The 21,865-nt window shown below is 37.0% G+C and overlaps 2 protein-coding genes across 2 annotated transcripts in view; one reads left to right on the forward strand and one right to left on the reverse strand.

The window, feature by feature from the left end:
- LOC134750358 (uncharacterized) overlaps window positions 1-13,314 on the forward strand; it is a 34,158-nt gene extending 20,844 nt beyond the window's left edge. Inside the window, exons 4-6 of the mRNA XM_063685521.1 lie at window positions 3,045-3,218; window positions 11,298-11,464; window positions 13,144-13,314. Of these exons, the coding sequence (XP_063541591.1) occupies window positions 3,045-3,218; window positions 11,298-11,464; window positions 13,144-13,314 (512 nt within the window). The remainder of the gene's footprint in view (window positions 1-3,044; window positions 3,219-11,297; window positions 11,465-13,143) is intronic.
- Window positions 1-21,865, reverse strand: part of LOC134754051 (heme transporter FLVCR2-like) — a 392,641-nt gene that overhangs the window by 91,077 nt on the left and 279,699 nt on the right. The gene's annotated exons all lie outside the window — the stretch shown is intronic.

Raw genomic sequence — 21,865 nt, forward strand, 5'->3', positions numbered from 1 at the left:
TAAATCATTCAAATTGGTATCTTAAATGAACCTATATTTTCAGAAAATAAAATAAAAATGGGGGGTTAAAAAAAATGAACAATGCTAATTAGCCGACTTACTTCTGTCTTTACACTCTTTACTGCTTAATACTGTCCAAGCCAGTAGCTAATCATGCCCTACTTTTTATAGTTCTTTCCCTTTTATTAAATAGAAATTCTGTAAAAAAATACCTAACTGCGGTTTACGTTTTTCTAATAAAGTTTTTTATAGAAAATTCTAGTGCTTCATTTTGTGCATGGTGTGAAATAATTTATTTTAAATACAATCAATATCCGAATCGTTGATGGTCTTTGAATTGAATTTTGTCAATGAATCCCTTATCACTCTGAAGAGTTAAAAATCACTGGCAATCACTACAAGGGGAAAATTAAACAGTATTTGATTATTCCGAGGTTAACAACTAAAAAGAAGTAAGTAGATACAAAGTACTGTGTAAAGTATCTGTTAAAAATATCTGCCCACGCCTTTTTCTTTTTTTTTAATCGCTCCGATATTGGACCATCAACCAAATCCTAAAGCTGAATCGGAATTCTTTTTACGGTGTGCACTAAAAATTTAGGCTCGAAGCATTCACGGGATCCCCCCCTAATGTTACTACCATCGATACAGCCCAAATCGAGTTTTACTCGGATCCGTACTGTACGCAAATAGATTCCGAATAGTGAGATTTGCTGATCGATTGTCGAAACGAGCGAAATATTTACACGGGCCTTTGGCAGTTTAGGAGATTGTTTTAAATTTCGTTTGGCGTCATTTCTACGTTAACTACGTTTACGGCTCTGGTAAGGTGTACGACGTGCTCAAGTTTTTGAGGTCATTATTTTTAATTTTCCTAGTGGTTCTAAAATACTCTTTAGTTTACACCAACTGTTACAGTTGTAGAAGTTTAATTGGGGGTAGAGAATTATAAACTGAAATCTACTACTCTACTGGAAAAATCACAAATTAAAATATTTTCATAGAAAATAATTTAATTTGTTCTTAGGGTAGAGAATTAGTCTCCAAATTAGCGTAGGGAGCTTACTCCCTTTTAGGTATATATATATTTATTTAATTATTTTTTATTTTATTTATTTGGGGCATCAACAGCAATACAAAAATTAATACAAATCATAGTGAACAGAAAACATAGCCAATAACAGATGTCCACAAAAGTACAATTAACATGCAATAACTAAGTGGAAACACAAAAAAAAAGAAGGGAGTAAAAAAGCATTCTATACAAACTAGATATGGCTTGCATAATATGTGTACGTGTGTGTTTTGAGTGATTGTGTGTGCGTGTTCGTGTGTGTGTGTATGTGACTGTGACTGAGTGTGTAATGGAAGACGGAAAGATTAAGGTGTGTAATTATTTACCTAGTTAGATTTCGTCAATTGTCGTTATTTTTAGATTTCAGTAGCAGTGACTGAACTCGTTTTTTTAAAGTTGATTTTGTGCAGTCGAACAAGTCGATACTACTAAATTGTTTATTATAAAGTTTTAGAATACGATTTATGGGCGAATTTTGAGCATAGTTGGTAGACTCTGGGTAGACTAAACAAGCAGCGCTCGGAATTACGCGTTCTAATAGATGCCACTGAGAAATTGATCTCCGACAGCAAAGAAGGACTGTCAATGCGACCTGAGAGTATATCATATAGTGCAGTGATGTCTAATAATACTCTTCTATTCTGGAGACTCAAAAAGCGGTGACGAATACATCTGGACTCGTAGTCGGTATCCCATTGCCTAATACGGAAGCCTAGGTGGCGCAAGAAGGAGCGCTGAATTTTTTCTATTTTTTCTTTATGAATTATATACTGGGGAGACCAAACGCAGCTAGCGTATTCAAGGACGCGGATTTATAGCCTTTTTCTTCCATATTCTTTCTTTTTGTTTAGGTTATGCATTTTTGAACAAGTTATTTTATTTGTCTATATGGATCCCTCTCTAGGTGAAGGCCTCCTCCAGTTTTTACCAACTTTCTCTATCCTCTGTCTCCGTCCAGTGTTTTCCGGCTATTTGGGTAATGTCTTCAGACCAGCGTTTCTTCGTCCTGCCTGGGTCCGTGCGGTCCCTTCCATTTTGTGGTTTGTATGGTCCATCTTTTGTCTGTCATGCGGGCTACGTGGCCAGCCCAGTTCCACTTAAGTTTGAGAGCATGGGTAAGAGCGTCGGTTACCTTGGTTTTTTTCTCTGATTCTTGCGTGTCTTATTTTGTATATTTTCCGCAGCCCCATCATACTTCTCTCCATAGCTCTCTGCGTAGTTCTCCTTCACTTTGTTGGTGTATATGTTTGTGAGCCATAGACTAGATATGGCAGGAGACAGGTGTCACTCACCACTTTTTTTAATGTCATGCTGTAGTCTCCCTTCAGAACTTCTTTCAGGGACCAGTACTGCTTCCAGGTTATAGTTGATCTTCTGTTGACCTCTTCTTCGTTGCTGGTTTTCGAGAATGACACCTGTTTACCTAAATTTATAGTTATTTACATACTCTATTGTCTTGTTACCAATGATTATAGGCTTTTCATAACTGTTAGTCATCAGTCAGGTATTCACTTGGGGCCTAATATCACAAAATAACCCTTTCTTTCATGCGCAGCCATATTTTGCCGAAATACAACGGCCATGTGTGTAGCAGGGGTTCGCGCGGAGTTAACCGACGCGACTTTGTTTTGCTGTTCTAAAGCTATTCAAGCGGTAATTGGCTGTTTGATATATTAAAAAGATTATCATGTTAATGGGCCGGTAGTTCGCGTACGAATATATAAAGAAAACGAATTGAAACCTCGCTTGCCCCCCCACCCCGTGTCCGGCAGCAGCACACATTACCTATTGCTTCCTCAGTCCCTGTGTCCACAGCCGTGCATTTTCGAACTGTCAGTCCCAAGTCCAAACCCTGATAAATTACACACACAGTACACGTACAGTTCGGACTGCAAGCAGAAAGAAAACACATGATTTATTTAAAACCTATTTCCACAGTTTTTACATTTATTTGTATTGTTCCTTTCAGATGCATATTCCCGGACATTCAGCCGCGTGAAGCTAACATATAACCCGCTTTACAGCACCGTTATGAAGTTTTACAACGATGTTGAGAAGCCTGTAAATTTATTTGAGAAGCTTGGCGTGAGAAAATATCTGAAGGTGTACATCATGGCTTTGAAGCACAGATACCGACATAGAGGTAGGTTTGCATTTTAACTGTCAATTTTGTCGACGCATCCTTGTTATTCGAAACGACGTCACGACGCATATAATATGTTGCTTTATAGATTAATAACCTCATTTATCTTGACCACATTGAGTATATCGCCTGGGCACATGAAATCTAGGATGAAAATAGTTTCCGTCGGTTTAAGACACAGAACACACGACAAAAAATAGTTGTGTGGCATCTTACAAATTTTCTCCGCGCCTCCTCGCGACCGACCGTTCCTCAGGTAGAAAGCTGGAAGGTTTGCCTATTTACTTATACGGTAGTGGTTCGACGCGTTTTACCGCGTATATATAAGGTCTTAAGACATTAAGGTGTGGGTACCCACTCGTAACACACGGTAACGCCATTCTGATATAATTTAAATCTTGGTATATGTTATGTATGACGATATGTAGGTACAGTTGGCATCACTATTAGTGGCGGATGAAACAACGCGCTAAAAGTATCTACCACATGAATACTATTCCGAGTAGGTAGATATACGTATATATATATCAAAAGTCAACAGACATCAACAGTTTAATGTGGTAAAAAAAATACAATTTATTATATAAATAAATGGTCAGCGAACTCGGCGCCGTCGACTGGACAGAAACGGTTTTGGACAGAGTAGCATGGCGGTCTTTGGTGTCGGAGGCCAAGATCCACTTCGGGTCGTCGCGCCACAGCAGTAAGTCAGTAAGTATTTAATGGCCAAAACAAAAGCTAAAAACCGGCCAAGTGCGAGTCGGACTCGCGCACGTAGGGTTCCGTACCATTACGGAAAAAAACAGCAAAAAAATCACGTTTGTTGTATGGGAGCCCCATTTAAATATTTCGTAGTAGTAGCGTAGTCTGATCCGCTACTTTTATGCTTTACTGTCCACTTAAAAATTAAACCCCATCTGGTAAAACAAAACATAGACAGGAATTTTATAATCAAGGGAATCAAAAATCTTAAGTATATTGTTTCTGATAAAAGGTAAATTATAAGAATTTAATTTACAAGAACACACAGGCCTTTTCATATACCTATCTATCAAAAACCAATTTAATTTGTCTAAATCAGCTTCAAAAATCCTTTTCTTTTGTTAAATACTGCCTCTTTCTTTCAGGCGTGACCTAACTCCTGTTCGCTCGACAGACTTCGATAAGATTTAGAGTATAATAATTTAAGGTATTTTCACAGACAATTTTTCGGTTTGATTTTCTTTTTACCCGCATCACTTGTTCCAAATTTACGCCTCTGGTGAAATATTTTATTTACACCATTGAACACATATAATTTATAATATCATGTGCGATATGGTGTTCGTTTTTACTCTAAAAAAAACCGGCCAAGTGCGAGTCGGACTCGCGCACCGAGGGTTCCGTACATTACATAATTTTAACAATGTATTTTTTATGTGAAACGTGAGTGAATGAAAGGTAAATTGCGGTTTACGATATATGACGTATTAAAAAAAATCTACTTACTAAATCTCGTTCAAACCAATTTTCGGTGGATGTTTGCATGGTAATGTACATCATATATTTTTTTCAGTTTTATCATTCTCTTATTTTAGAAGTTACGGGGGGGGGGAACACATTTTATCACTTTGGAAGTGTCTCTCGCGCAAACTGTTTAGAAAAAAATTATATTAGAAACCTCAATATCATTTTTGAAGACCTATCCATAGATACCCCACACGTGTGGGTTTGATGAAAATTTTTTTTGAGTTTCAGTTCCAAGTATGGAGAACCCCCAAAATTTATAGTTTTTTTTTTCTATTTTTGTGTGAAAATCTTAATGCGGTTCACAGAATACGTCTACTTACCAAGTTTCAACAGCTTATAGTTTCAGAGAAAAGTGGCTGTGACATACGGACGGACGGACAGACAGATAGACATGATGAATCTATAAGGGTTCCGTTTTTTGCCATTAAATTGGCTACGGAACCCTTTTGCGATACAAAAATGAAGTATAAAGACAAAAAACTGTTAATTATAATACTAGAAACTTCATAGCTCCCTAGGGAAAAAGCTTTTTTTTATACCACGTCAGTGGCAATCAAGCATACGGCCCGCCTGATGGTGAGCAGTTACCGTAGCCTATGGACGCCTGCAACACCGGAGATATTACACGCGCGATATTTTCTATAGTTCCCGCTAAGCCTGCGTGCAATTATTTATTAGATTGGTTAGGTAGATATTTTCCGGTCATAATTATCATATTGACATTGGTGCCTAAGCCTGCCTGAAAGTATTCGCAGACGATACTAACAAACAATATCGGCCCAATTCGAACAATGCTTATAAGATATCACAGCGATTCGTCAGTTGACAAGTGATAATCTTGGTTGCAGAAATGTCACTTTTGACACTGATAGATCGGTATCGTATCGCTGTGACATTTTATAAGCATTGTTCGAATTGGGCCGAATGTTTATGTAAAGCAATGAAATTTATTTCTATGAAGTTTATTGGGGAACATTTACTGATTATAAAAATCTGAATTAGGTATACTTTATATTTCTACATAGACACTATTTGACTTATTTAATAACATATTCTACAGTGACATTGATATTACTAAATTGATACCTACACTAATAAAATTAGATAAGGTAGATTGCATACATTACCAATAAATTAATATGGCCGATCAGCATTATTGTTATCATTAGGTAAGTAATTAATATAATTGAGCAATCAACAGAAATTAACATGAACGAAAATGGATCTACATTCGACCCAATTTCTGAATAAACTATTATTTGAATATTAAATTAATACGTCAATATGGCGATAGATTATTAATCACTCACAGTTCTAAATACCTCTATATCACTTAACTTAGGCCGTTGATAAAGTAGTTCAGCTAATATTTTCTACTCAAAGGGGGCTTAGTTTCGGATTAAGCCGCCGTGAGTTCAGAGGGCCTACCGCGAACCACGTTCGACGTGTTGCCTGCCTGTCACACTTACGTACGAATTAACAAGTGCGACAGAGAGGCAACACGTCAAACGTGGTTCGCGGTAGGCCCTCAGGTTCTACTTTTACTCTTAGTGAGCGTAAGCGTTATGCGTAGTGTGCGTGCCAGAGATCGCGAATAATACTCGTAATACTCGTAGTCTCACTCGTCAGACTCGTCATTGTGTTGAATTGATTTTGTTAGTTTTAACAAAACAAAAATCGACAAGTACGATCAAAAATAATTGCAAATATTGTTACAAATTTTTAATGATGCGTTTTAGACCTGTACATATTTATTCGTGATTTTTTTCTATTATATCGAGCGAAAGTTGTTTAATCAGGTTTCGAATAAATGAAGCTATTAGAGAAAGGCTTAGAGATTGCTATTCATATTTTTTGGCAATATTATGATCTAAAAAGCGCTACAATTTTTGAAAAACTCTGCTTATTACTTAAACTTAATAAAAATAAGTCGCACGTATCCCAGACTTCTACCAGTATGTAGAATCACAATAATAACTTATTTCCAACTATCTCAAATAAGTGATATATGTTTCATACTAATTTAAGTAGGTACTTATGAATGTATATACACGGTGTATCCTGTAACAGGAGCAATAAATTAAACTGGAGGCTGTACGTCTCAAACTGACCAACATTTTTTCAGCAACTTTCTAAAATTATGAAATTTTTAGATTATACCTTTTTCATACTAATTATATATTATATTCAATGTACGCTGCCATGTGTGTTTGACGTTGCTTGTCACCCTTTAAACAACAAATTTTGCAATACATTGCGTCTTAATTAAACTTTAAAGTGTAATGAAAATCAAAACACAAGTTATTTTTAAAAGTTGCTGAACAAATTTTGGTCAGTTTGAGGAGTACAGCCTTCAGCTTAATTTAATGCTCCTGTTACAGAAAACACCCGGTACATTTGATAATTATATGAGGATGAAAATAAAAATTATGTAAAATTAAAAAGAAATTGCGAAGAAAGCGTTAAAGTATAAAAAAGGTAATATGAACGAGGTCAGTTGTGTGTGTTGGCTTAAATACATTGGTATCTAAAGAGAAGTCGATCAAATACTGCGGCGATGTCTTTCTTTCTGTTAGTTATAAGCGTATACGTTTAGTGTGAAACACACTCATGCTGTGGAGGCTAGGGACTTTGTGAGGGATTTGGGTCGGCGGCTGAGGGACAGGGGGTGCGACCCTCGGTCCGGATCGTACCTGGTCCAACAGATCTCGTTGGCCATTCAGCGCGGTAACGCTGCCAGCGTAATGGGGACATTTGAACCAGGTGCGATTCGTGACGGTTATTTTATTTAAAAAAAAAAGTGACGAAGCCTGTTGCGGATATCATCATTGGTATTTTTGGGACGAAGCATGTTGCTGATTTGCATTTGTAGCCACCTGACGAAGCCTGCGTTGCGGATTTTTTACATGTAACTAAATATTATTATTTTTTAAGATTTTCTTTATAAATAAAATTTCTAACTATATTAAAAAAAAAAAATAATAATAATAAAGTATAAAGTATTAAAACACACTCATTCTCTTTGTCAAAATCCCAACATACCGCAGAGTAATTCTTAGCTTATAGTCCAATCCTCTCTGTATTCGGCGATCATAATATTCAGGCTATACTCGTAAGCGTTGTCGGACGCTTCTTTATGTTTGACCATTCATTTCTATTGCCTCTCTTTGCATACATCGATTCCCTTTCTGCCATAAAACTAGCATAATATTATGCCTTTGTTTTATTTATCGTGGGTTTCGTTGATTCTTCAGTTTTCTATAAACATAAGTGTAAAGATATCTAGTTTATTTGCTGCGCGTAGTGACTTTAAGTTGATGGCTGATGAAATATTTCAGGGACAGAATTGTCAGTATTCAGTGTTTTCATTGTCACTACACATAGTTTTTGTTTGCCTCTAACTTCAGTTAGGTACATCGATTAACGACTATCATGATTGTCGCACCAATAAACTGGACTTAATCCCGTACCTTTAATTTTTTTATAGAGACATTCTTACACAAATTGACTAAGTCCCACCGTAAGCTCAAGAAGGCTTGTTGTGGATACTCAGACAAATGTAAATGTAAATACATAGAAAACATCCATGACTCAGGAACAAAAGTCTGTCCTCATCACACATATAAATGCCCCTACCGGGATTCGAACCCAGGACCATCGGCTTCATACTCAGGGTCACTGTCACTACCCACTAGGCCAGACCGATCGTAATTACATATGTTGAGCTGTTGTAAAATTCTGCCGACTTGTTTTCTCATTTATCCTTTTCCAACCTTCCTATTCCTCTAAGCTCCTAAACCTTTTCAGGTATAGGAGCCGAGCTGCTCAAAGCTGCGTTCCCTTTAGCGGCCAGTGGCTTCATACCAGCTGTAACCGGTATTATTTCAACCGGACACATGCAGAAGGAGGCAGAAAAGCTGGGCTTTCAAAAATTTAATGAGATATATTATGTTAGGTATCTTATTGATGATGAGGTAAGCCTGAATTTATTATTTTATTCATACGTAGATATACACGGTGTTACTTGAGCCACTGAAAACCTGAGACACCCCAACAGATTTTTTTTAATTTTAAACTCATCTTGAGTATTTATTTTTTAATCCGATAAATATTTAAAAATATCGTTGTTTAGTTTTCTTAGGTAATTCTACACAAGATACTTCGTCGTTTTAGTTACATCCAACAATAATTGCTAGTTACCATCGTAAACACTGTTAACTGACCATTTGTATACCTTACTGCAACGAGATAAGGTTTACCAATGGCAAGTTAAGGGTGTTGCTCATTGACAATTTAAAACTACCTCTAGTCAATAATAAAACTTACGATAAAAGCACATATATTACTGCCATTCGCGTTTTTAATCAGCTTCCAGATGAATTGAAAATGTTAGATGGCATAGAATTTATGCGTAGTTTAAAAAAATGGCTTATTAAGAATGAATTCTATTCACTAAAGGATTTCTTTGAATTATATTCTTTATGATACTGTGTCCCCTGTATTGATAGCTATGCTATGTACGTGTATAATAGTTAAGTGTTTCTTAGTTTTAATTTAGTTTTAAGTGTCCATTGTATACCCGAATTGGGTTACCGTTGAAACTCACATGTATCACACCACATAACACCTCTGTAACACGGTTGTACAATAAAGAAATATCTTATCTTATCTTATAGACTCTAGTATACTGGTGGTATTAGAATACGGTGTACTAGGTAACACTGTGCTAGTAACATATGAAATCCATTAGTAACTATTTACAATTTTGATTAAAATTACTTGAATGGTTTCATTTTTTATCCAATCTTAAATTAGGGATACTAACGAAATAAAACGAAGTTTAAAATAGGCTATAGACATATAGATATTAAAATCTTCAACAATAGAATAAACCTAAAAAAAAAGGTTTTTAGTCGTATTAAACCTCTGTAATAATGCGAACTGCAATAAATCTGGATTAGCTCTAGCCCTCTGTATTCGCTGATAAATACGATCGCTTTGATACAAGAGTAAAAGCTTAGTTAATTAAGCAATTAATGGCTCAGTTAATTACACATTTGTCCCTCACGTTTAGGGGTTAATCGTTGGTCAGTGTATAAAAATACTGTACAGTTTCCTTTCGTTTCTCATAGATTGTGTTCTGGGACACGGGCCTTGGTAACTACGGCGCTGCCCTGATGGGTTATCGTCTGCCGGACGTCGAGGAGATACCCGAGCTGCAGCCGGCGCGCTCTTCCAGATTCCAAGTTATCAAACCAGAAGACGACGACGATTCATGACCCAAGATGGGTTGCTAACCATGCTTAGAAAAATATTGGGACTATTTGTACACTATTTACTCAAAACCTTGTAAAAAAATAACTGGTAAATAAAATTTACAAATGGTTAACATTCATCTTATTTGGTACAAATAACCTTTGTTTTGGCTAAGCTATGACGATTTTACCTAAGGGCCGGTACAGACGGAGTGTAACCCGACTGCAACTTGTATGGGAACTGCGCGCCGACGTTGCAGTTGGCGTGCAGTCGGTGTGCAGTTCCCATACAAATTGCAGTCCGTTTGCAGTCGGTTTGCAGTCCGTCTGTATCGGCTCTAAAGTGCAGTGATTTTACCTATTCACTGCAGTAGTAGGTCGGCTGGTTTTCAAGTTCTTCGATGCTGTGTCTACTGATCAATATAATATGTGAAATAATCTCAACAATAACCATTATTTACAGCCAGTTTCATTGGTTGGTCAAACAAAGAATAGGTACATTCGTTACACATCTTATGTAATGAATTTTGTACGATTATAATATAATTATTACATAATAGCTACCAACTAAAGAGCTCTTCAACAACACAGGAGTATTTTTGGTCGTGACTGTAATAATACCTAGGTAAATAAGTGCTAGTATATCAGTAATCTCTATCGCAATACTCTGCAAAGTGAGCTCAAACTAACCAAGTTTGAGCTCAGAACTCTGCCCGCTGCGGATACCGACTGGTAGGTATAATAAATCTGTGTAAAAGTTCAGCGGACCACCTACGAACGTACACGTATATGAAAAATGGTATTTAGAAAGGTTAAGTACTTAAATATTATCAAAAATGACAAAAACCACACACCCCACACCTTGTCCACATATTCTCATGTTTGTTTCGTCGTAAGTAAAGAAGACTGGCTTTGAGGTTTCGTTTTTGTTGTAAGTCTTGTTAAAGTAACTGAAATTAAACGATTTGGTGCCTATAGTAATTAGGTTGTTTTTTGCTGTAACAGTGGACTTTATTGTTCGAAGAAACGGCAATGTATTCTCAGAAAGTGCCATAGTGTATACCGTGGACTTACGAGTAGGTACCTACATCCTGGGAATTGTAGTACATATTAGAACAATTACCTGAAAGTTCCAGGTTTTTAAAATTAGGTTACTGATAGGAACTTGTTTAACAAATTAAAATCAAAACTGAACTGTGCAAAACGCGTTATTTTCACTTTAAGCTAGGACTTGGATTCTGTAAAATGAGCTTGGATGGTGTAGTAACTAATTGATTGTTTGTGGCTTAAGATCCTGCATCTTATTTACCCTCAGGGTTAATGAAAGAGATGCTGACAGCGGCTGTAGCTTTATGCGTGAACGCCCACATTCCCGCCATCACCGGCATCTTCACCACTAGCCGTTTGCACCAGGTCGCTGAGGAAATGGGTTTTCACAAGTACCAAGAGATATACTACAAGGACTATAAAGTAGATGATAAGGTGAGTGCGTCAATAAAGTAAATACAGTGAAACTTGGTTAAGTGGGACCTGGATAAGTGGGAAACCTCTATAGCTGGGACTCATGGTGCGGTTCCGACACTTTAGCATTATATAAATTTACCCCTTTTACTGAGACTATATTTGAAAGAATACTTTTGCCCAATTGTTTTTTTAGAATGTTATGGAACTGACCTCTGTATCTAAGATAACGTCAATCTATGACAAGTTGGACTTTATTGCAGATCAATTTTAATTTTTTTACTAATTCTTAGTCTGCCCTCAGATTCCGCATTTGGTTGGCTAACTGAAACCCTGGGTAAATGGAATACCTCTTTAAGTGAGACATATTTACTCGCCCCTTGATGTCCCACTTGTCCAGGTTTCACGTATTTGTTTATTGATTAGTCACACCCGTTGTTCTTTGACAGGAAACGACGCGTGACGTATGATGATTGATGACACGCTTAACTCTGCATAACTTTCTTGTTTTAGACAATGCTCGTAGAGGTTGTAAATATTCTTACCTCTTAATGTAGGAAGATCCTTTTCTTATATCTCGGCTACGAAAAAAATGCCAGTGACTATCTCATATTCGAGCTTTATTTCAAGCAAGTAAAAATAATCTATGAATTGTATATACAGATGTCAATCACAATGAAAAAATCAACGATGATCAACTCTGGTCAACGTGGGACTCGAACCCACATCCTTGGATTGCCGGTCCAATGCGTTACCAATTGCCAGCTGACCATCCGTCAATCAACGCGAATTTAATCATTGCAACTATGACGACGTCACTAGCGTCATCTATATATTAAGGTTCACAACCTAACGCATACGCAACGCATTGGTAACGCATTGGACCAGCAATCCAAGGATGTGGGTTCGAGTCCCACGTTGACCAGAGTTGATCATCGTTGATTTTTTCATTGTGATTGACATCTGTATATACAATTTATAGATTGTAATAATGTGATACGTCCCACAATAATTTATCCTTAAATAATTTGTCCTTAGTTTAAGTTCAAATAAATTGTAATGTACATATGTACTTATATAATTATGAATATTATGATGTTTGACAATAATTATTTCAAATACGTATAAGTTTGTGATACAAATTTGTATTGTGTTTTTATAATGAATTCTATTCTATTCTATTCAATAAAAAAGGAAAAAAATTATTAACATTTAAGTAAAAATAAGTTTATATTTACCTTGTTAAAAAAAACTGGCCAAATGCGAGTCGTACTCGCGCACGAAGGGTTCCGTATCATTACGAAAAAAAAGGCAAAAAAAACACGTTTGTTGTATGGCAGCCCAACATATTTAAATATTTATTTTATTCTGTTTTTAGTATTTGTTGTTATAGCGGCAACAGAAATACATCATCTGTGAAAATTTCAACTGTCTAGCTATCACGGTTCATAAGATACAGCTTGGCGACAGACGGACGGACCGCGGAGTCTTAGTAATAGGGTCCCGTTTTTACCCTTTGGGTACGGAACCCTAAAAATTAAGATTGTTTCTTCTTTCGGCATTATTAGGTAAAGTAGGCCTTTAAAAACCAGTGATTTTGCTGTTTTCCTTTGTCAATTTAATGTATGATGTAGATATTTTATTTCATTGTATTTTTTTAATATATTAATATACTTAGATACAATTTATCGTTCTATTAGGTAGCATTCGAAGACGTTGGCATTGGCAACCATGGGTCAGCATTAATGGCATATCGCATCCCTGAGGTGGAGGAACTACAAGAGGTGGAGGTGCAGCACTCGTCGCGCTTCAATATCCAGTCCCTCGACGAGGGGTCCGAACCCACGCCAACGCTTCAAATGGTTGTCTGAAATTAGATCAATAGTCTATTCTGCCTACTCTATCTAGTCCATCATGCCTTAATTGACCGCTGCGGACTTAGGTATGGGCGGTCAAACCCGATAAGTCGTGCAAATGGGTTTTTGAAATAAAAACTATATGTGACGTGCGTAGAGTTCTTATTTAAGTAACAAAATATCTCCACTTATCGGGTTTGACCGCCCATCCCTCGATAACATAAAATTGTGCAGTAATGTAATACTTCTAGTAGAAGTGTTAAAAAAAGGTATTATAATTTGTCGTAACATCATTTTTGTAACGGTGTTGACGACGTGATGAAATGACCACTGTCTTGCAACTTAGAATACACAGGCAACGTTAGAAGCCATCGAAAGTCGAAACCATGGGAAAGTATTAGGGCGGCTTTCAAGGTATATCACATCTCAAAGGGCGAAAAATACGTACAAGATCTAGAATAATATGGATAATATGCAAGTTGTGCAAATCTCGTTTCCCATAGGAAATTGAGTGTCCTAGATTTGGCATTGTGTAAACGTTTCGCATTTTTAGAAATGATAATAAATAGACTTTTGACCTAACTTTATACAATAAATCTATATACTTCTAGATTGTTCAAAGTTTGGTTACAGGTTTTGCCTTGTGCTTTAGATTCTAATGGTTTTGAAATAATATCTTACTGAAATATGCAGGTATATTGTTTTACAGTACATATGGTGCTACTTTACCGCACTAGTGCGATAATAAGCTCATCACGCAACTATGTCGAAAACTTAAAGGGCCATATGTACTGTAAAACTTTGTACGATACATGTGCTAATAGGTAATTCGCAACTCTTGTCGACTTAAAACACTCTCTTCGGTCGTGTTTTAATTTATCGCCACTCGTTGCGAGTTTCAAATTTTTCGCACTTGTATCGTAATGTACTATTATGGTGTTATGATAAAAATTGTTATGCGAGACGCGTTGTTTGGCTTTGATTGTTTGTTTAATTGGAATAACAAACGCTTTTCTGGCACTCGTCGCGCGTACACAAAATACGGAATATTCTCGTTTCATGTTAAATTATATCCGGTATTTATTTTGGTAAGTTTTTGAATAAACATGAATGAAAGTGGCGTGGCATTTTGTCGTTTTACTGATCGACCTATAAACCAGTTTTGTTCATATTTTCAGTAGCTATACCTATTGAGGAGAAAGGTCTTCATATCCTACTACTCTTTTCGTATCGATATAGAGAAAAACCTCTTCACAGCAAGTATGAAAACTTTTCATGGAGACGAATTATGAATTTATAAGATAATCCCACTTTACGATCTTTGCTTAAAATATCGCGAGGAAACCTTACTCGCAATAAGGCCTGGTTTCCCTTTTGTGTTAGAAGGACGGATGGCAGCCATTTTCGTCAAGTGCCTGTGCCAATTCTTGGGGATTAGGTTTTCGAGCGGATCTCTTGGACTATGTGAGCTGTGGAAAAAATGTTAGGACAGTGCTAGAACGATGGAGTATTATAGCTTACGATCGATCCTCGGAGAATGTACCTATTGTATTGGTAGATTGGAAAAACCTCCCGAAGCTGGCAGGCGGTGGAAGGCTCCAATCTCTCAGGTGTACCACTGCCCCTGTTTGTCCTAAACTTTCGCTCCGTAACTTTGTTTAACATCGAATTAGACCTTTTTTATTGCTAAAAATGTTACGACCCAACTGGACAACTCGCGTATCCTTAAAAAGTATTTTACGATATGACAGTAAAACTGTAATCGTAGGACGTCGAATGGTAGCAATTTGGATCGTTCTATCTTCGGTAGTTAAACGCTACAGGTGTTGCGAGTTGGCAGGGAATTAAATTTTAAATTGCTAATTTGGGTGGCTATCGCTTTGCTCTGTAATTTGGTTCGTGCATTGAGTTAGTGAAAAGGTGTTTCGTATCGCGAGGTTTCTAACGTTTGACGGGTTTAGTATTAGATTGGTAGAAAAGCAACTGGCCCCAGTTCAGGCGTATTCTGATACCTAATATAAGGTTACGAATCGGATCTGGATTTGTTTTGCGAATCGGGTATGATATGTCAATATCAAAAGTGATGTTTCAGGTTGACGAAATGTCATTTTTGATACTGACAGATGATATCTATAAAGGGGCCCACTGACTATCAGTCCGCCGGACGATATCGGCCTGTCAGTTGTTCGGAACTGTCAATTTTTTGTTCTAACCGACAGGCCGATATCGTACGGCGGACTGATAGTCAGTGGGCCCCTTTACAAATCTAGGTCAAATTCATAACCTGTTACACTTATATTATCTTTAATTTATAAGCTTCCGATACACGAATCGCCCATCATACTTCGCTCGCTCGCTCGATACAATTAATTCCCAAAATAACTAACTATCAGTTTAAATCCAACTTTACTCGGTTATTTATTATGTGACACTATAAACAAAACAAAAGAAGAAAAAACAATCTTAACTTAAATAGTAATTTTTCCGCTTTCGAATTTCGATATTGTAAGGTTAAGGCAACGTTCTTAAAATAAATAAAAATCGTCAAAATTCGATCAAAATTGACACTTGGCGCGCATGGTCTTTCCCGTTCTTTCTTGCGAAATGTGACAGTGATAGCGGCAAACCGATGGAACGGCCTTAACAGTTTTTTGACAAGTTTTCAGATAATAAAATATGAAATTGATGCATCAAGGCGGTTTGTTTACAGAGGACCTACGGGAAACGCGAATCCGAAATATCGCTATCTGCCTCTTTATCGCTCGAATATGCAAGAGTGGCAGAGATGTTAGATAACGAAATTTAGATGCGTCCCCTGCGCAGTTTCGCGTAATATTTCCTATTAGGTACAAAGTTGAGGTATTACATTAAAACTCCTAAAGATAGTAGCGTCTTAAATTGAAAAGCCTATCGTTGCACCGGCAACTTACTATTAAGTACCCTTTTGCGATAGGCGCAGCGCGTTGTAACAAAGTTTTTTAATGAAGCCTCAAAGTTCCTTTCATAAAAATAACTTATTAAGTTTAACTTTGGCGTTGATTCGTATCTGGACGTTACTACAATTACTGCTAAGGCAATAAAATTGGCACTTTGAACAGCATCTCATTATCACCATCGACATCAATGGGAATTGTGTGAAATTTGATAAAGTTAGACCAAGATAAGTCTGCAACGATTTTGATAGGACACGCAGTGCAAGTGTTATTTTAAACGTCAAACTTCTATGGAATTATGACGTATAAATAACGCACTGCGTGTGCTATCAATATCGTTGTAATCTTATTGTTTGCGCAAGTACCAGCGAAGACCAGTTGATGACACATGACGTCACACACATACGTCACGGCTCCCCGTTCCGCGTACAGTCGCCATCAGATATATCGGAGAGGCCAAGGTGCTCACAAATATCTCTACACGCCTCTATTGTCAAGGCGCTAGGTGCGTGTTCAGATATGTTTGAGCACCTCGGCCGCTCCGATATATCTGATGGCGACTGTACCTACATTTAGAGTGCACCGTACAGCCCAAGCGGCTACACATATGATTTATTTTATATAGATATATTGATTACCTAAACATTACTTGTACCTATTAGTTATTAAGTAATTTATTTATTTTATTTTATTTAATTTATTTGGGGCACCAACAGCAATACAATAGAATAATTAAAAGAAGATTAGTACTATCCTGGAGTTCCTTCATTCTTCATCAGAAGAGCTTAATTGAGGACATCGAACACTTCTTCTTGGTCTTCTAACTCTAGTCACTATGTGTAAATTTTTGTTATTTCAACTGATGCAGCTTCGCTCATGATAATTTTGTTAATGTACTAGTATAAGGGTTTACTTATTGCCATTTGAAAAGAAAAAGATTCATTTGGATATGTAGTTCAGCTTATTATCCTTTCATATGTGTGTGGTAGTCAAACATCGTGGGATCTGAAAAAATCGACCTCGGAAAAAATGCAAAAATATGACTAAATATTCGGTCAGGATCCTTAATATCCTTATTATACACAGACAAGAGGTTAAACTGCCTTATCCAGCATTGGAATCCGTAAGTGATATTCAAAAAATTCCTGCCCTTACGTTTGTTATAGTGTGGTATATACATTTACATTCCAATAAACCACAACATAATAACTTTAATCACAATGTTTAACCAACATTTGACGAACGTGTATTTAAGTAACATGGTAAAATATTAAAGTTAAACCTAAAACTTTTAATGTTGGTATTCGTGACGAAGGTCGGACAGGGTTGAACAAAGCGAATAAACAATTAACTCAGCCCTAACAAATGGAGTGACACTTAACAAAGTAAATAAGTACTCAATCGAAGAGTCGTCAAAGTGGTTGCGGCTGCTTCGAAAAGTAGCAACTTGAAGTTAGGGTTGGCAAATTATTAATTATGATATGTGATTGATGATGATTTACGTTGAAATCATGAGTAAGTAAATGTAGTAAATTTTAAGTCATTCATGTCAGGGTCGAATCCATAAATCTATATGAAACCGCGTCCCAATCATGATTACCTAATTAATTTCGATGAAATCAAAATGTATATAAAACTGTAAAATCGAAAAAGCCGGTTTTATCAAAGTTAAAACCCGGTTTTTGCAATTGGCTGTAAACTCGGGTTTTCCGGTTTTTTCGATCTCGGTAAAACCGGCTTTGTGACCCCTATATACGAGGGAGGGGCGTTCAATAAATTCTCGATATTGATATCTTACAACCTTTTTGAGTATTTCTTTTGTTACTGGCCACTAAGAGTCATTCATAGACTAAAAATAAAAAGATACATAGAAGTAAAATTCAAACCGATATGTTCTTGTTTTTCTGCAATTGCCGAACAAACGTGAGCACCATGAGCGATTTAACAATGTTAATTAAATTAGAGCATCGAGCCGTAATAAAATTCTTGACCAAACAGGGTAAAAATCAAAAAACTATAAAAGAGGAAATGGATTGTGTTTACCGTGAGTCTGCTCCTTCTTTATCTACCATTCAAAAGTGGTCAAGTGAATTTAAACGTGGGAGAGAGAGTATTGAAGATGATCCTAGACCTGGCCGGCCTGTAGTAGTTACTTCACAAGAAAATATTATCAAAGTGGAAAAACTTATATTGGAAGATGGCCGAGTGAAGGTAAAATCAATAGCTCAAATAACCGGTCTTTCTGTTGGTACCATACATGATATTATACATTACCATCTTAATATGTCAAAAGTAAGTGCGAGATGGGTTCCGCGAATGCTGACACCGGTTCAAAAAGATATGCGAGTAGCTTGTTGTTCCGATTTTGTTGACCTGTGCGGTGAAAATCCTGATGAGGTGCTGCAAAAGGTAGTTACTGGAGATGAAACCTGGGTTCATTATTATGACCCAGAAAGTAAAGTGGAGCTGTAGCTCATCCCAAGAAGTTCAAGGTCATCCCTTCAGCTGGCAAGGTCATGGCCACAATATTTTGTGATTGTGAAGGAATATTACTGATCGATTACAAACAAAAGGGTGTAAATATCACAGGACAGTACTACGCTAACATTCTACGTCAATTAAGGGGTGCAATCAAAGACAAGAGGCGAGGAAAATTAACCAAAAGTGTTCTGCTTCTGCATGACAACCCCCCTGTGCATACTGCTCATATTGGCAAGGCGGCTATTCTTGAATCTGGGTTTGAAACTATTACTCACCCACCGTATAGTCCGGACTTAGTGACTTCTTTTTGTTCCCCAATCTTAAAAAGGATCTGCGTGGAAATCGATTTTCTGACGATGAAGCGTTGAAGGCAGCAGCGGAGGAGCATTTTGACACCAAAGATAAAAATTATTTTTATGAGAGATTAAAAAAATAATAGATCGATCTTTTAAGTGTATCAACATAGGGGGGAGTATATTGAAAAATAAAAATATTAAACTTATCGTATTTGTTTGTTTTCATTCACATACCGAGAATTTATTGAACGCCCCTCGTATGTATAGCTTACGTATTACTTTGGATCTCTTTTTGGGATGACTGATTTTCTTCATAAAATATTTACTGAAATTTTTGATGAATAATATAAGTACAAAATTATTATATGGGCGAATCAACTATTTATTGTATCCAATCAACTTTTTTTTACAAAAAAATTGGATATTGATTTTTGCTAACAATTTCATTGAATATGGATAAATAGCATTACATACATTGTATACATTATAAAACTGCAACATTCATAAAGCTTTTCGGATCATGTTGCCAGTATACTTCAGTGTAGTAAGCGTACCTACTCCTACCTATTCAATAAAATAATCCTGATATGGCGCCGAACGCAACGCAACGCATAATCCAAATGTATAATAAACCTGAAATTCGACCTATTCAAATAGACTTAAGCAAATTTGATTAAGGTTGATACGATTATATGTATATAGAGTTGCGCTCATTTCGATGCATTTCGCTTATCGTGGCATACACGAGCGCGACAAGTGCTAACGCCATCATGCGAAGTGAGGATGTGAGATAGGTTACGTTGGCAGGGTAAGTAAGTAAATACACTTTATTGCACCACAAAGAAAAGTCAATAACATAATCATTGAAAACATAACAACACAATTAACATCATTGAAAAGGGCTTTTAAATATTAATTTTGAATTTTTGGATACCATCATAATTTTAGTTTAAAACACACACACACAATTACAATACACAACACAACACACACACACACACACACACACACACAATTACACAGTTACACAATTTTCCTATGATAGAGATAAAGTGATTAGATATACTTATGCAGTGACAAAAATTGACAGAGGCTCGAACCGAATCGAATCGGCAGTGGCAATGGAATAAGGCCAAACGAAATTATTAACACTAGCAAAAACCAACAAACACACAAAGCTTCAAGCGTGTTATTTCTAGCTAGGGCCAGGCCGTACATGAGCATTCATCGCCGTTGAAAACGGCGATAGCTACATTGACTAACCACTATCTCTCCACACCAGTGAGCACGAGGTAATTGGTTCGGAATTATAACGTCATCCGATACTGCCTGCATCGCTGTCACAGCAGGGGCCTATTTCGCGAACGGTATTAGGCTAAATTATACGATTCGACAGTTCGTGAACTAATAATATTAGTCTAATGCCGCCGGAGAAATGGGCCTCAGGTCATGAGTAGCGGCTCTATTTTGACATTCAAATAGCGACATCACGGTTGTAATATTGCTATAAATATTGCCATAATTATATAAATTCTCAACAATACCCAGCAATATTTAGGATGGAGTTGAGTCCTACACCGATTCGTACTTACAAATTGATGTATATTTGGTCTCATATTGATATCATTCGCTCGTATATTTCGCTGGTTCGTGTAAATCTGCTGCGACGGTAGCTGGATATTATATGATCAAACTTTCGAATTCCAAAAAAAAACCGGCCAAGTGCGAGTCGGACTCGCGTACCGAGGGTTCCGTACTTTTTAGTATTTATTGTTATAGCGGCAACAGAAATACATCATCTGTGAAAATTTCAACTGTCTAGCTATCACGGTTAATGAAATACAGCCTGGTGACAGACAGACAGACGGACAGACGGACAGGCGGACAGACGGACAGCGGAGCCTTAGTAATAGGGTCCCGTTTTTACCCTTTGGGTACGGAACCCTAAAAATGAACCGTATTCCATTGTTTACTAGTCGATCGAGTTTATTGAGAATTTTGATCCATGTTCGTTGTACACACATCAGCATAATCAATGAAAAGGGAGGATGATTGCTTGAACGAGCAATTTCTTTGTTCATACCGGAAGGAAGTTTTTGAAACGGTAGACTGTATGTACCAGGCACTTAAAAATATATGTCATTTAGCTAAGTTTAGTCTGTCTTCTTTGCATGCTTTGTTAAGCAGAATGTATTGGACATCTTTATATTGTAAGAACTTGTTTTGTGTACTACATTCTTGCAAATGAATAAATGATTTAATTTAATGTAAATAAGGTACAGGCCACTTAGCCAACATGCTAATCGCTTACGCTCCGCGCTCCGTAGCGATCGAAATTTTCTGTCGCACTAATATGGAAGAAAAAGACACAAAGCGTTTGGTTGTCGAGGCGATAGCGATTGTCACCTTGGCTAGGCCGGCATGTGACCCGTCCCATGAGAGATGCCTGTCAATGATTAAACCTCGGTCCTTCACTTGACTCGAAATTGGGATGACAGAGCCGTCAAAAATTATCGGTGCAACAGAAACCGCATCTAACTTCAAGAGTTGCCTTCGACTACCCAGAATGATGGCCTGGTACATGGAGACTGTATAAAGGAGCCAAATCTCTATGTATGAAAAGTGTCCATCAAAGAACAGTAATTAGGCGGCGCCACCATACACCGAAATACTACCAAAAACAACCTACGTAATTTGGTTGGTTTATTTGTTGCCTTATATGGTTCATGTTATACTCATGTCAGTCATGTCCCAGAGCCTAACTAGCGCCACCGGAGAGATTAGGAACTATTATTTAAAGCTTAACGCGGTCACTTTTGCAACAATTCTGCCATAAGAGATTGCGATCCTTTCTAT

Source organism: Cydia strobilella, chromosome 2 (genome assembly GCF_947568885.1).
Source record: "Cydia strobilella chromosome 2, ilCydStro3.1, whole genome shotgun sequence".
NCBI lineage: Eukaryota > Metazoa > Arthropoda > Insecta > Lepidoptera > Tortricidae > Cydia > Cydia strobilella.